At 35.7% G+C, this 15,724-nt stretch overlaps 1 protein-coding gene across 3 annotated transcripts in view; it reads right to left on the bottom strand.

Moving 5' to 3' along the window:
- CCSER2 (coiled-coil serine rich protein 2) overlaps window positions 1-15,724 on the bottom strand; it is an 85,301-nt gene that overhangs the window by 27,621 nt on the left and 41,956 nt on the right. For all 3 annotated transcript variants that reach the window (XM_026069976.1, XM_026069978.1, XM_026069977.1), the window contains 3 exons: window positions 15,309-15,399; window positions 11,754-11,916; window positions 10,862-11,057 (listed from right to left, as the gene is read on the bottom strand). In XM_026069976.1, coding sequence (XP_025925761.1) covers window positions 10,862-11,057; window positions 11,754-11,916; window positions 15,309-15,399 — 450 coding nt within the window. The remainder of the gene's footprint in view (window positions 1-10,861; window positions 11,058-11,753; window positions 11,917-15,308; window positions 15,400-15,724) is intronic.

Here is a 15,724-nt window from a genome sequence, read left to right as displayed (position 1 = left end):
AGACTTATTTATGTCCTTTATGGCCCTGAGGTATGTAATTTGCTTTTTATTTCATAAGAAATATTTCTCATACAAATTAAACTGCACAGAAGTACCTCAAGAGAGATTGCCCAGAAATAAAAAAAGTAAAAAATTAAAATTTATGAACTTTTAGTCACTGACTGCTTGCAGCCAAAATATGCGCAACCATGTAAACATATCAAAAATACTGAGACCTATCATACAGTTCAAAATTGCTTTTACCATATTAAAGAGAGTTAAGTTTAATTTCTATCACTTACATGTAATTTTGTATCTCACAGTTACTTTCTTCCTTTTTTAATCTTCTTGACTTTTTTTTTTTTTTTTGATCAGGACTATTAATTTGACTAGGAACCAAATTTCAGTTCAGCTTTTTTGCTGAAGGCTTCTGACTCCTTGGCGTAGCAAATACTTCAGCTTACACATAGCCCAACGCACAGTTGTATTCGATTCACAAGCAGCTGCTTGTCCCTTCCGGGCAGATTGCCAGCACCGAGTGACAGGCTGATGAAGCAGTTTACAGTCTAGTAGGAACAAGTTCTAATAGTGTTTTACAATGTTTTGCACAATAATTCTATCATAAAGAAAAGAATAAGAACCTTATTTAATCTAAAGTATTTTTAAAACTCTAAAGGGAAAAAGCAGCAATTAACAATTTCTTCAATATTTTTGTTATTTAAAATAACTACTCAAACAAATTACATGCACTCAAAAAAGCACAACCAAGTTAATTACAATTGTGAAGGAGTAATCACAGGAATGAAAAAAACATGAAACGACAAACTTAATTTCAAACAAAAGTACCTTGCATATATTTCATATATTTTTAAATCTCTATCAGTGGTACCTATGAGATACCTTTTACCTACCAATAAAATGCATACAACTGGAGAAACAGAACAGTCACCACAGCAGATTAAGACCGCATTGCAAAGAAAGCTAATATGTCACAAATTTTCCAACAGTTCTAATAAAGTGCCCAAGCCCTATCCTATACCTGACTAAAATCACTGTCAAAGCAAGAGATAAGCTCATTTGCATCACTTCCCTTACTATTTGCTTCATTATTTTAATATATATAATAAACACAGTACAACTGAAAGAAAGCTTTCAGATCTAACATATCAGTGGTAACTTAAATACCTTATCGTGAACATATACTAGCAGTAACAGTTTGGAAGATTATGAATCTTTTCTTGTTTTCTCTTTTCTTTCTTCCTAATCATATTGCTAAAATGAGACGGGGGAGGAGGGTGAGTGGGCAGAAAAATTGGCAGAATAAGAAAATAGCTATCCATATACAAAGAAAGAGTTGAAAGCATAATTAGCAAAACAAATGCAACTGGTTATATGCACATACTATTTCTGATAGCCTTTGGGAAAACAGTAGAGAGTCTATAATTTTAACCTTTAGGTAAAGCATTATGATAACAAACTTAATACAGCTTATCATTACATTGCAAAAGGCAACATAAAAAAAAAAGCCACTAGCTCTTGTTTATTTTGCCTGAGTGACATTTCCTACATCAGAATACATGACTTATTATACCATAGCATAAAAAGCTAGGTACCTAAATTTTACCATAAACATGCTTTTAAAACAGCTGAACTAGTCTTACTTGTGCCAAATGTAAAAGATGCTTTGCGAAAAGGATACCTCAGAAGAGTTTCTATTAGGCAATGAGTATCGAAAACAAATGCTTATCAAATGCACTTTAAAAAGTTCTACACAAAAGCAACAGCAAGAACAAAACCTTTTAATCTAATTTCCTTAGCAGATAAATGTTTTTGTAGAACAGCAGCATTAGAAGGAAAAAACCCTCAGTCAATCGATAATATTTTAATTATTTCCTAATTTTAAAATGTTGCAACAAACAACTCAAACCTCATACATTCTGGCATGCCTGTTGTATGTATTTTTAAACATTATTGGCAGTTTAGGCATGAAAATAATCTGTAGTACATAAACTGACAGAGGACTAATGTTGCAGATGTTCACATTTAATTAGCTATGTAGAGATAGTCTTCAATTATAGGTTCAATTTTCAACCTAGTATAAATTCATATATACTATTTGCATGCAATGTTTAATCTAGTATATCCTATTTTCAGAAACAATCATAATATTGGATCACTTTACAGTCCTTTTCTTTTGGCTATGAGTATCAATAATCCATTTGAATCTGCAGCTTTCTAAAGTGATTTTCAATTCGATTACGTTTATTGTAAATTTTCTACAGGACTTAAGTCAACAGCATACACTTCATGCTATGGCCAGTTTTGGGCAGTCCCTATGTAATAAATTGGAGCAATCACATGCTTGAAGATTCATGTTGAAATGGCTTCTAAAATTATGGCAAAGCTGGAGTCAGAAACCATTATGCAAAATACCCCAGAAAGACTTAAAGTCATGTTAAGTTTATTAATAGCTACATGAAAGGAAAAGGTGTGAGTGTGTGTTGGGGAGGGGGGAACGCACACAAATTCTCTTTAAACACTTTTAGAATACTCAAAGACTAAAGGGTTGCTCTGAAAAAACTTTCTCCCTAATTTTTTGAAAACAAATGTAAACATATTAAAGGAAAGCTAAAGAGCAAAAAGATACAGTTTACCACCTCTGAAACAATATTTTACTACTTAACTGCATAGACTGTCTATGCAACCAGTCCAAAGTAATGTCTAAACCTTACAACCATGATTAAAGTAGCATCTGATTTCATGCTGAATATTATTTCAGCTTCATGTTCCTCTTCAAAGCCTCTCTGCAGAGGAAGTTAATACCATCCCCACAATAAAAAATAAAAATCATAATTTTCTTAAAAAGATAAGTTACTGCAGACCAGCTTATTTCATTGTTTTAGGATGAACTCAGTGAAAGTTACGCATAGAATCTTAAATGCACTTGTAGGTAAAACTACAGCAATCCTTCCTTCCCTGAGTGTAACACTGTCATGTAACTTATTTCTCTGGACAACTAATTTTATACATGTGAGAGATTTTAACGTACCCACTCTCAAATGTTAGAGCCTAACTGAAGTGCTGGATTACATTCTCAAGTCTGCATCTGTCATTTTCACTTTACCCCAAACACACAGGCTAAAGATTATGGAAATAAGCCCCTAGCACGGCTGTTGCTGTTACACTACAGTTCACCCAAATACAAACAGCCACAAATAGAAAAATGTAGTTTTGAATAGCTCTTGTCTTAGTATGTTCTCATGCCAGTATTTTACAAGTGTGAAATCTTTAGTGTGAATGACACACAAATTCCCATGCTTCCTTCACCCTCCAAACTCCCAAAGAATGGACTTATTTTCTTGAGAAGAGAGTGTACTAAAAATGGATTTTTATTCATTAACACATTATTAGATATGGAGAAGTATATCAGATGCAGGTATTTAGTCAGAAAAGGTCTAGTTAAAAAAAACTCATTAGCTTTCCAATCTATTCTACTGATATTAACAGCCCAACAGCAAAGTATGTTACCTGCTATACATTGTTGGCCTTAGAGCACTGCAGTATTTCTGCTGTGAAGTGATTCAGTAACTCAAAAATGCCCCATCTGGTTAGTACCAGAGCAGCTGATATTCCTTCATCAGTTACATTTTCTCATTTTATGTGCCCTGATCTTTAAAAAGAAAAAAATGCAACCAGAAGAAAAAGCCACACTGACTAAACACATCATAACAGACCCTGGAGCATATTTCGGCATTATAAACATGCACCTTCTTACTTCATATAAATGGCGCAGTTGTCCACTGCCTATGCTTTCCCTCCCCCCTGTTCCCCTTCTCTTCTTTGGGCAATACTACTTGCAAGCTAGTGGTTTTAAATCTGTGGTTAATTCCTTCACTGAAAAACACTCTTAGGAATCTGCAAATAGAAAAGCAGTTGAAAACAGTTTTGGAAACAGTTTGATTTTCTTGATGCCTTCTGCTGTTTTGTTTTTGTTAAAAGCACATGCAAAAAAAAAAAAAGGCAGCACAGAACTTCTATAAGAATAGAAGAGGCAAGATAAAGGGTATTCTCTCTAAAAGAGATTTCCAATGCTGCCTCAGAGAAAAACATGGAACTAATAAAGCTTAAGGACAATAGCTGTTTTCACTGTTCTACTCTATTTTAAATTTTTCTATTACAAAAATCAATGCATTAAAGGCAAATGTATTTTCAGCAATTAGTTTGTGGTGCTTAAAAAATTAAGCAGAACAGGCAACCTTTTAAAAGAATATATTAATAATTCCATCTTGAGAATTCTTTGAATATACCAACTGAAATACCACATCAATATCTGCAGCTCATGAAGAAGCTGAAAAATAAGTTTCTTAATATTATCAAGGTCTAGCCTCTGATTTCTAAAAAAGATACAGTCAATTTAAAAAGTTTTCTACACTACAAATTACTCATTTAAATCATTCCATTTGCTAATTCAGAGTTTTTGTAAAGATGTAAAAAGAAAACCAAAGACGCAAAAAGAGTACAGGGATCTATTCAGCCGCTTACCGCTTGACACCTTAGTATCCATTTGACTATAGTTTCATTCAAAAATTCCTATGTATGAGCATCACATGCACTTTCCATCAGTTTTAAACTGAAAATAAACCATTTTGATTTGATTCCATTATTTGTGGGCTTCTTTGGTTTTATTTCTTTCAAAAAGAGTTTCAGCAAAATCAGAATAAAAATCTCAACTTTAGCCAAACCCATGAATCAGCAGTGAAAATGCCCTAGGCCCTCCCTTCCGCAAAGGGTCTCCTGATTGCCCAGATCATCGCTAGCCTGAATCCTCAGTTAAATAACCAGTGGCCAGTTCTGGAATTTGAACTAAGTAAGAGGCGGCTCGCCCGCAAAGACAGCATTCAGCTAGCACAGCACACGACTGCCTGTCCCGAGACGAGACCCAGGCAGGGAGCGCTCTGCTGGCCCTGGCGAGCCCCTAGGCGAGGCCTGCAAGACACGTGCTTTGCCCAAAGAGGCAGGTGATTCCACGCGTGCACGAGACGGTGGCAGGCGCATTCACAAATACGAACCGTGACACTGTTCCTGACGGAAAGTAAGAGCGAGCAATTTGTTCTGTTTTACCTAGTGTTTTGTGGACACAATTCTAACAGATTACAAGGAGTGATTTACACAGCTGAGCTCGTGAACTCTTATCCTTCGTATTCACACAATTACAGAGCACACTATATTTTTAAACCTCTTCAGCAAATTTCATACGCAGATAAAATGAAACATCTTCTAATTCTCAACTTTGCGTCAGCACTTATGTCAAGACACACCCCTTCTAACCATGTAGTATGGCATCTTCACAAGTTTATGGGAACACATCCATAAGGTGTGGAGCTCGTGAGGCGAGGGCCACGCACTGAACCAAGCGCAGCCTCGCGCGCGCGCACGCCCCTCGCGCTTCTGCCGCACAACCGCCTCATTTTAACGAGGGAAGCGACGCCGTTCCTTCCCACACCGGTGATTCAGTAAACACGCACATTTCGCCACACCGCACACACTCCTCCCTAATTAACTCCTTTGCTCTCTGGTTTCCCAGCTCACCACCGATTCCCACAGGCTTCTGATATCCTTTGTTTCTCATTTGTTCTTCTCTTTAGGCAGCTCCTCTCCAAATTCCAGTTTATTCTTTTTACTAGCTGAATCCAGGCTGGATTTGAACTCCTCTCAGTCTAACCTTCTACTATGGTTCAGCTTATTGATCACCTTTCCATTACTTTAGTTGTAGCATATGATTTAATCACATCACAGCATAATTAAATACCTAAGCATTTTAAAAGTTACTCAAGGCTTTGGAATTTGTCTTCCCAAACAAATTTCCCAAGCCTCAGCTCCCTAAATCTATTTTCCGTCTGTTTTTAATTCGGTCCCTGCTGTGAACATGCCACAGGTTGACTGTTACTCTCTTCTGCCCATGCTTCTCTCACAACCCCCAAAAAGAGTAATAAAAAGGAAATTAGCAACATTACATTTCATGCTGTATTCTAAATATTCTAAACACCAAGCAGTACTTGTTATTCCACAGAGTACTAACTTCAAGCATATTGCCACTATTAACCAATATCTTATAAATCCTGTGCCATTTTTGTCACCTCTTGTCTACTCACGTAGAAAGCACTGATTTCAGAGAAGTTACCAGATAAGCATTTAGATAGCTTCTTTAAAAATCTACCTGCAGACTGGGAAAATCTACTAGAGAACACAAATGATACACCCTGAAACTGACTGGGGTGCAAGTCTTCTGTAAATACTATAAGACATTCTCCAAAAAGATCTACACTTCTATTTGTTGTCATTTCTAGCAACTAGAAGTAATGGTTTATGTTCCATTTACATTAGCAGTAGGAGATTAGGTCTGTGGGAATATGTACATTACCAACAGCAAATGAGAGTTATATGCTTTTCCCCCTTCTCAATGGTTAGAAAAACCGTTGCCGCTCAGCCCGAGTTGCCGGTACACGGCAGGAGCCTGCAGCACTCACTAGCAGGTATTGCCAGCGTTCCACACTGGTTTTTCACATAAATGTCTTCCTGAGAACATCTTACAGGTTCAAGATACATATGATCCAAAGGCAAATATAGACTGGCTCCAGTAAATTATGCATTTCCCCAACTTCTCCATACTTCGGGTTGTACTGAGAAAATGATAACAAGGTTTCTATGACAGAGGCACGTTTCAGCTAGGAATTTATTTCAGAGAACAATGGTCAAAGCACAGTAAAATTGTCAGGAACTATTGGTTTCCTTCTCAAGGTGAAACAAAATCCCCTAAAAAGCTTCTTAAAATCCAAACCCCACATAAACATAATTTTAAGCTGCTATGGAGGAGCTGTCTGCAGCATTAGGCAAGTTACTATACATCATTTTAACAGAGATAAGATTTCGCTTTGTGAACCTTTTAATTACAAAAATAAAAGAGTATATTTATAGCCAGCACTCAAAACTGTTTCTGACTGTAGTATTAGAAGTTACTGAATTTTAAAATATGATTAAAATATTACAATTAAAATCTTGGAAGAATCATTAAGTCACAGCTATGCAAATGAAGTTCAGAGGTCATAAAATTCCCAATAAAGGGCAGCTTCCAAGAACAAACAAAAAAACAAACTCTTTCTTTCCAAAATGTATGTCCAAGAAGAGTCAAACATTTAGGTACTGACTCAGATTTGCAGTTGTCAAATTCAGCATTGTAAAGGCAATGAGGTAAACTATTTCCTGGCCAATAAAAAATAAAAGTAACAACTGCAGTTGCAATTTATACAATTCATGAGAAAGAGAAATCTCCATATTCCTTTATTAATTCAATCTGCATCTTCCTTGTCTTCAGGCCTCTTATACCAAAGATAAATATCTCTGAAAATTCTCATCAGATACAAAACGAAAAAGAAAAGAACGCAATGAACACCTATTCCACACCAATGAGCAACCTATTTAAAAGGTACTCAAGTCACTTATGAGTCTAATGTCTCAACAAAAATATATCAGTAGAGTTGCCAATTTTGTGCTACAGACTTCATTTTTCTGTTCATACCTCTTCAGAGATCTGTGACAGTCATACCTGGTATGTTACAATGAAGACCTGTGCTTGAAAAATATAATTTCTTGTCTATTTCTTTTCAAGTTAGCTTTCATAAATAATTTTTACAAACCTTTCTTCCTCCCCACAGAAAAGGGCTTCAAGGATCTTACAGTTCTGTTAACTCCTTCATGCTTTAGTTCTTGTTAAAATATCATTAAGTGCTTATTTGAGATAAGACAGAGCAAGAACCACTGCTGCCAGTCTTGAGAGGAGACTAAAGAGGATGGACTAGGTCATGATGCCTAGATCAATGGCTCCAGGATGTCAGAAGACTACAACCCTTGCTTAAATAAGGATGTTCTGATACATTAGCACTGCAGTCTCAACCTAGAGCTGCAAGTTTAAGGAGTTAATTGAGGAGGAGGAAGGAAGGAATATTTAAGATCAGAATAAAACTTTTTTTTTTACTGTTGGGCATGCAAATGAAGTACCTCAGTCAATATTTAAGAGGCATTGACATTTAGATACCAGCTATTACTAAAGACTTCCAAGGCATTTTCTTACTACAGAAAGTTAGTGCTTCAATTAACTTTTAAATGGGAACACATACTTGTAGTTCAACATCTCCCTGTAAATAATTACAGCTGCTGTTAGTGTAAGAACATATGTTATTCACTTCCTCTAGTCTGATAGTCTACCGCAAAATCAGGAGTTTAAACTTACCATAGTGAAAATCCCCAAAACTCTGCATGAGAGATTCCTATTCTCAATATCAACGTCTGTTTTAAGGTACAGAATGTCGGCGGAAGGCGAGAAGCAAGCAGACTGCATCTGCGCGGCTGGCAGTATTATCCCGGTAACACGGAGTTCAGAAAAGGCTCGACTACGCAGGTAGCTACTTACTTTTGCGAGCAGAACTGAGACCAGAACACCCAGCCCACGCTGTTGCAGCTACACTGCTGGTGAAACGTGTGATAATTTAGACAGGGTTACGTGAGCTACAGTCGTAGCAATGAATCCAGTACAGCACATCAAGCCTCCCTAGGAGCCCACTAGCTATACGTTCATTGTGTGCTATGCTCTGCAGTAGGTCACATCACAGTTGATTAGATAATCATATACAATTTTAAGTATAATTATTACTTATTTCCTAATAAAACTAACTGTTCCTGTGAGACCTCACGCCTGACTCTACAACTATATTTCCACCCAAATTAAAGAATAACATTGCTAAAAATCATCACTGGAAAAAGGTATGAAAACATTTAATTATATAATATAGGAGAAGCAAATACAAGACCTTTTGCTTCTTTTGCTAAAGCTAGTGTTTGAAAGGAGCTCTGATTTTGTATCTTGCTTTTTTATATTTTGTAAGAAAAGGCCTGTCATATGATCTAGATGCTGAAATCAAGTACCATTTCAGTATTCAGACTGCTAAAGTTCATGTAACTGTTTTCAAAATTGTATTTCTTTAGAATTAATAGAAAAAGAATTGGAATATTTTTACTCATTTCTATTAGTAGAAAACTCAGTATTTTCAGGAAAAAAGATTAATACTTAAAAATAATGAAAAAAATATTTTACACAGGTTTCACTCAAATTGTTCAGTAAATAAAGGTAGCAAGGGTGTAAAATTTTCCCATTTGTAAGAGGTTTATTTACTCTTTTATTACTATTTGTATTCCTTGATTAAAAGGCTGGATAACGCACAGGAGACTAGAATAAACAAATCAGAAGTCCAGTGATGAGGTTTGGAAGTAGTAAGTTAAAAGAGGGGGCATTAGGTCAGGAAAATACAGAGAACTATGCTTGACAAAGTTTGAAGGAAAGAATAATACTTGTAGAAGAGAGGAAAAAAAAATCAAGCTTTTGTCACTAAAACAGAAGCAGCAAAGTCTGAAGAGCACACATGAAGAAGCTTGTCTCATCTGTAAATTTTTTTTTTTTTTTTTTTAAACACCTCATCTGAGCTACTTGAGGCAGAGCTTGCCTTGAGTCACTTTTTAGAAAAGTCTGGCTATTATAACCTTGATCAAGACTTAAAATAAAATCTTCTGCAGGACCACAAACTATCTGGCTATAAACAGGTACAGCTTTACACAGTGAACTACAAGTACGCAGATTATTGTTTAGTTGTTCAATTGTCCTTGTGCTAAAGCCATTAAGAACTCCAGCTAAGCAGTTCCCCCTTATCTCACGTACTGATCGCATGCTTGAGGCTGTGGGAAGGCACAGTTTATGTAGCTTACGTAGTTCACTACTCAGACATCAGGCTCTAAGAGCACATCTTCCCTCTCTGGCACTACCTTATCTTTCGTACAATGTTCCCCCCCCCCCCACACACACACAAAAGCACAAATACAATCTCCAGTATTCTCAGTTACCACAGGAGCTTTGCAACAATTTAGTAAATGCCTACACTTCTAAAAAGCACAGTCATACCCTTGAATTAGTTACAAGGTTGATTTGCTTTTTCTTGTTTTGTTATTTTTTGTTTTGGCATCTTGCTTTCAGGGCATGAGCTTATTTCCCTTGTGTTGTGCTGTTAGAAAAGAACAGCATTAAATGTAACATTAATCACAACATCACACAGACATTTTTCAATACTGACCTGTATATACATCTCCAAACAAAAAGTCTCATGGACTTTTGTTTGTTTTAAAGAAGAAAAGGAATTATCGTAGCTGAAAATCTGTATTTTGCAGAATCATCCTGTGGCTTACCAACTCCTACAATTTGCCAAGTTTTGAGGCCAAATGTTAAAAGCTCCTTAAAAGTTTATGACAATGCACTGCTTTCGTACACTAAAAAAGGTTAAACTTTAGAACTTCTAGTAAGAGACTGACCCAGCAGGATTTGCTAAGCTCCTTGTGGAAACACACAGAAAAGGTGAAAAGAATGAGGAAAGTAAAGCTTTAAGAAAAAGTTATTACCAACATTGACAAAAGGCTGAATGAAAGTTTATCCAATGTGATCAAAATACATATATTTTTTACCCTCAGCTTTTCAGGATCTCATTAACTAAAAGCCTGCCTCACATACATCCAGTGATCATAGTTTGTTGGTTTTTTTCAAAATTACCTTTCTTGCTTCAGAGAAGCAGAGTAATAATACTTAATATTTTTGCAATCAGTAAAGTGTTTAAAAGGTAAAAAGTACTATTTTAAACAGCAACAAAATAAATATACTTTCTTAAACATTGTAATTCAACGTATAAAGAAAACGATGACAGCAAAGTAAGGCCAAACAGAAGACCAGCCCATTTATGTGTGCTCTCCCATACACTTTCCTGCTTTTATTCCACTTATATCAGCTCACCTGGTGCAGTAATCTCTTCAGTTTCAATAACTGTGTTTTTACAGCTGTGCAGTCTTGGACCATGTGCCGAAGTGTCATTTCATCAAGCATCACAGTATTCTCCGGTAAGCCCACCAGCTGTCTAGGAGCCTGGTAAAAGTTTGGTGCTCCGTAACTTTCAAAGTGACCAATGGGAGACTCCAGGTAGTTTGATCCCCTGGAAGAACATACAGAGATGACAAAATAAAGCTAGAGTGCCTTTATTAGAAGTGTTATGTGACATGGGCTATACTCATATACTGTAGTATACAGTGAAAAAGAAAAATCAGAAAAAGCCAACCATTTCAGTAAATTGTTGGGCCTTTCTTCCCACTTGCATGAATCTCTCACAGAATAACAACTATAGTACCCTAAAAACCAGTTTGCTCATCAGGATTTTTATAAACTCTATCATTTAGGCTAGCTAAGAACTATAGCACTGTATTTAATTTAAAAACAAATTAATAAGTAAAAACCTATCTGACTCTACAACATGCAAGTAATAAAACAGTGTAGTATTTCTGCTTGGAACACATACAGTAGTTTAGGCAAGCATTTATAGTAACATATAAACAAAGGTAGCAAACCACATTTTCAAGTTATTTCCAGCTCAAGGCAAAACATATTTCAAATGAAAAACCTCTGAAAGAAATCAGGAGGGTTTTCTTTTTTTCCTTCTTCTTCAAAAATGTTATACATCTCAGCAATTCTCCTACTCAGACATGCTATTTATAAACATAAACTATTCTGAAAATGTCCTGTATTCAGCATCACCTGAGGCCCTTCAGTGCAAAAGAAATTTCTTAACACAGTATTTTAATTTTTTAACTTCTTGGAGAAAAGAAGTTGGTTCAACAGCACAACAGGTTCTTACCTGTTCAAATCATTTTTACCATGGATATAGTGATCAGTATTGCCAAGATGATAGTGATCCTGTGTATTCCATCGCTGTTGGGGTGCTCTTTTCCAGAATCCTTCCGGATGTTGCCTTGCGTTTCTGTCTTGCCTGTCATAACGGCTCATATTTTCACATTCCTCTACACAGAGAAGAAAGTTAAAAATATATATATTATTCTCAAASTCATTCCCAATATCATGTAAATTAAATAGTTATTATGTGCTGGTGACAGGTGCAATGTAAAATCTAGTTTCTTTTTATTTCAACTGACCAAAAAAGTAAGCATTTTAGAACTGTCAGGTAGACTTCTGTAATGATCTCACTTTTTTACTAGCATATAAAAATTGAAGTTACAGGAATATGAGTAACCTGTAGCAGAAACTACAGAATTTAGTCTTAACTGCATTTCAGGTCTTACTAGAAAAATCACTTGGACAACATAAGGCTATGGAAAAGGAGGAGGAAAAAAAAAAAAAGTAACTTTTTCCTGTTCCCATTACTGACAGTATCTTCAGGCCTTTGAAAAGTTAGAACAGTACACAAACATTGAGGGACGACATTTTAGAAAAAGGCCAGTACTTTATTCAAAATAAATAAATAAAAGGGGGGGGGGGGAGAGAGAGAGAGAGAGAGAGAGAACAAACAGTTTCAATACTTAAAATACATAAATATTGTGTGTATATATATATATCTCATCCTATTCATCTGACCTGTGTTTCAACTTCAAAGAAGTTTAATCTTTATTTACCTGGACTGTAGGCATGATTTAAAGCAAACAAAATAATCTCTTTAAAACGCTGACTACTGAGAAGCAAAACAGCTTTTGTTCATTTTAGTTTGTGGAATCTATATTTGGCAACAGCTCGTAAACCACAAGAAACAGAGCCAAGACTGCTACCCATGCAGTTAGACACAGCAAAACGCTTAAAGTTATAAACTACGATTCTGCCCCTGCACTTTTCCCTTCACTTACCCAAGGAGCTTTTCCTCGCATTGCCAGTCCCCTGCTAGAAGAGGAGCTTTACACAAGAGGACATTGTTTCGTGCGGCTGCCTACTTGGGCATAGCCGCACGCAAGACGCTCATAAACAGGCCTTCCTTCCTGCTTAGTTCCCAGCCTGCGTGGTGTTGGGAAGTGAGCCCAGTTTTACCCTGTGATTTAAAACTGCCATCCTCACTCGCTGCATACATACTTGTTGAACGAGAACTGTTTCTATAAATAGCGTCCAAGCGGTATCCCAGACTCCAGAATGAAAGAAGGAAAGTTTCTGTAGACCTGGGAAGTCTTTTAAGGCTGACGTCAGTTAAATCACATGTTACTGTGAACAAACTGCTGGCAAAAAGTGCTGTTAAATATTATTAAAACAAATACTCATGTCTAGAATTCAGTTTTATCAACTAGTTCAATAACCATAAGATTAGGTAAGAAAATAACTTGGTCACTTAAAGTTACCGAAGATTTAATTTCCTTTAGAAGCATCCTCCTGCAGCTCATAATGCATGATTTCAATTCAAAATATACCCTCAGTAAACTTACAAATAATTTCATTATTATGTCTTTCAGCTTTGGCAAATGAAATTGAGACACTTGAATAAAAACATATAAGCATCAGCAAAACAATGAATTTTGGTTTTTCAGGTGGTCACTTATTTAAGGAAAAGCATGAGAATTTTTGGATTCCTCTTTTCAGACCCATTTTGCTAAAAACAATCAGTGTTTTCAAAACAAGCAAGAAATGATACCCATCATGCCAAATTAATTCTACATGGAAATCCAACTCTTTAAAAATGCCAAAATAAACAGCAATTAGCTAATATTGATCCCAAACAGTAACACTCTCTCCTCCTAAACCACCAGCTTAAACAGCATTGGTTGTCATAGTCACAAGACATATTCCAGCTGCATAAACATTACTGAAACTTAGTTTTTGCAGGGTACAGAATTAAGTTTGCTATATTGATGCACTTAATAAAGCAATGAACTAAAGAAGTACTTCACCTGTATCTAGATTATAGATATTAAAATATATTAACCTTTTGCAAAGGTTATAATGGTTATTTATATAAAAGGTTAATATGCAAGTATATTAACCTTTTGTATTTTGAATAGTTTTTAAACTAATAAGTTGAATGAATTACTGCTGCATATGCATTGTATGCTTCATAAACAAGACTTGTAGCAAGAACTTGACCAACCTTTTCAAATTGCTTCTTAATTTTTCAAACAGGATAGCAATTACCATTACTGAAAAAATTACATTACTGCAAAAATACTTAGATGCATATTCACATGTATTGTGAGAAGTCATCTAGGTATGGCATRTTATCCATTCCAACAAAATAAGTAATCTGTATATATCTATCTGGGCTTAGAAGATGATATTGGCATAGTAGTAACTGTATAAAAACGCACCTTTTATACAAGTACTTGGGAAAGTTTAATCTGAGATTGTGTATATAGGAAGTGCAGTACTTAGGCTTTTCACTTTTAAAAATATGATTTGCCACCATTTTGGTGGATGGCAGACTATGCATTTATTTATTGTTAACTTGGCTTCATAGCTAACATATAGAAGTCTTCACCCAAAGAAGCTGAATATGCTCAAAGGTCCCTGGGTAGCTGAGGAACACACAGAACAAGATAAGCTGCTTTTTCCATTCAGAGCCTAATTGTACAGTGTAAGGCACTACGGTGGTGTATATCTGATGTTTCTATTTATTTGAAGACTATAGTAGCCATTACAACGAAAACTGAAGGAAAGTTAATATACCCCTACTCATGAGCCACTGACAACTCTTATGAATAGGTCAGAAATGACCAAAAACAAACGCCCCTGAAGCTTTTTCAGGCTAGATTTGAAAAAGCATGGCAATAAATTCCCTTACCTAGCTCAATCTAGTCTGGATTTGTATTATTTTATTGGCATCTGTGTGCTACTGTCCTCCCTATGTAAAGTATGCCAGCAGTCTCACTGACAGCAACAGTGTACAGAAGACATCCTGAAAAACAGCATCTTAAAAATTAAGACTTTTGTTACCCTGAACGGTATAAAACAAGTTAGGAGATGGTTGTCATTTTATAGAAGAAAACCAACAATTCTCTCAAAAAGAATTATTTTATGATTCACCACAGCTGAAATTTTTTTTTTCCCCCCCATGAACTTTTTCAAATATAGCTGAAGCATGAAACTGAAGGATTAACTTAAAGGTTCGAAGAAATTTATTCTACTGAAATAGCTTAAGGAAACATACAGTCTGCAACAAGGTAACATTTTTATAAAAGGCCGTAAAATCTTTAACTTGTCTTAAGAACTCTTCAAATTTAAGAGCTGCAGTTGGGGACATAGAAATTTTAAACTTCCTACATTTCAGAAAAAGAAGAACTGCTACATTAAACATAAAACAATTTTTTCTTGGAAGGGGGAAGAGTGCATCTGCTATTAAAGTTGAAGTCAGAACAGTGAGATTCAAAAATCTCTTAAGCCCATAATACAGTTTCACAATGTAAGATTGTTTGGCTGATTTACTAACCATTGTCATGAGGTGGGTCCTCAGGTAGGTCCACATCGAGCATGAGATCATCATCATCAAGATCACATGAATCAAGATTATTCAAGATATCCTAAAAGAAAGAAAATGTGAAAGAAAGCTGCTTTCATGATAATTCTACTGCCATAAAGAAGTTTATTTCAAAACTTTGGTGCATTCCTATTGTATACATAACCAATATAGTCAGCAACCTCCCCTCTTTTAATGAGGAAATCAACCTTGAGACCATTTGTAAAAACACTAATCATCGCATCTCTTGTAATCTGATACAATAACAATGCTATGTGAAACAAAGCTGGATCAATACGTTCTTCTGCCCAAGGAATGCTCCAAAGACTCTTCAGTTCATTAATATTCTGCCTGCCCCCAATAAAGAACCTTTTAAAACAAAATGATTT

This window comes from Apteryx rowi, unplaced genomic scaffold (assembly GCF_003343035.1).
Source record: "Apteryx rowi isolate R43461 unplaced genomic scaffold, aptRow1 scaffold_30, whole genome shotgun sequence".
Lineage (NCBI taxonomy): Eukaryota > Metazoa > Chordata > Aves > Apterygiformes > Apterygidae > Apteryx > Apteryx rowi.
This window is presented reverse-complemented; position numbering and strand designations above follow the sequence as displayed.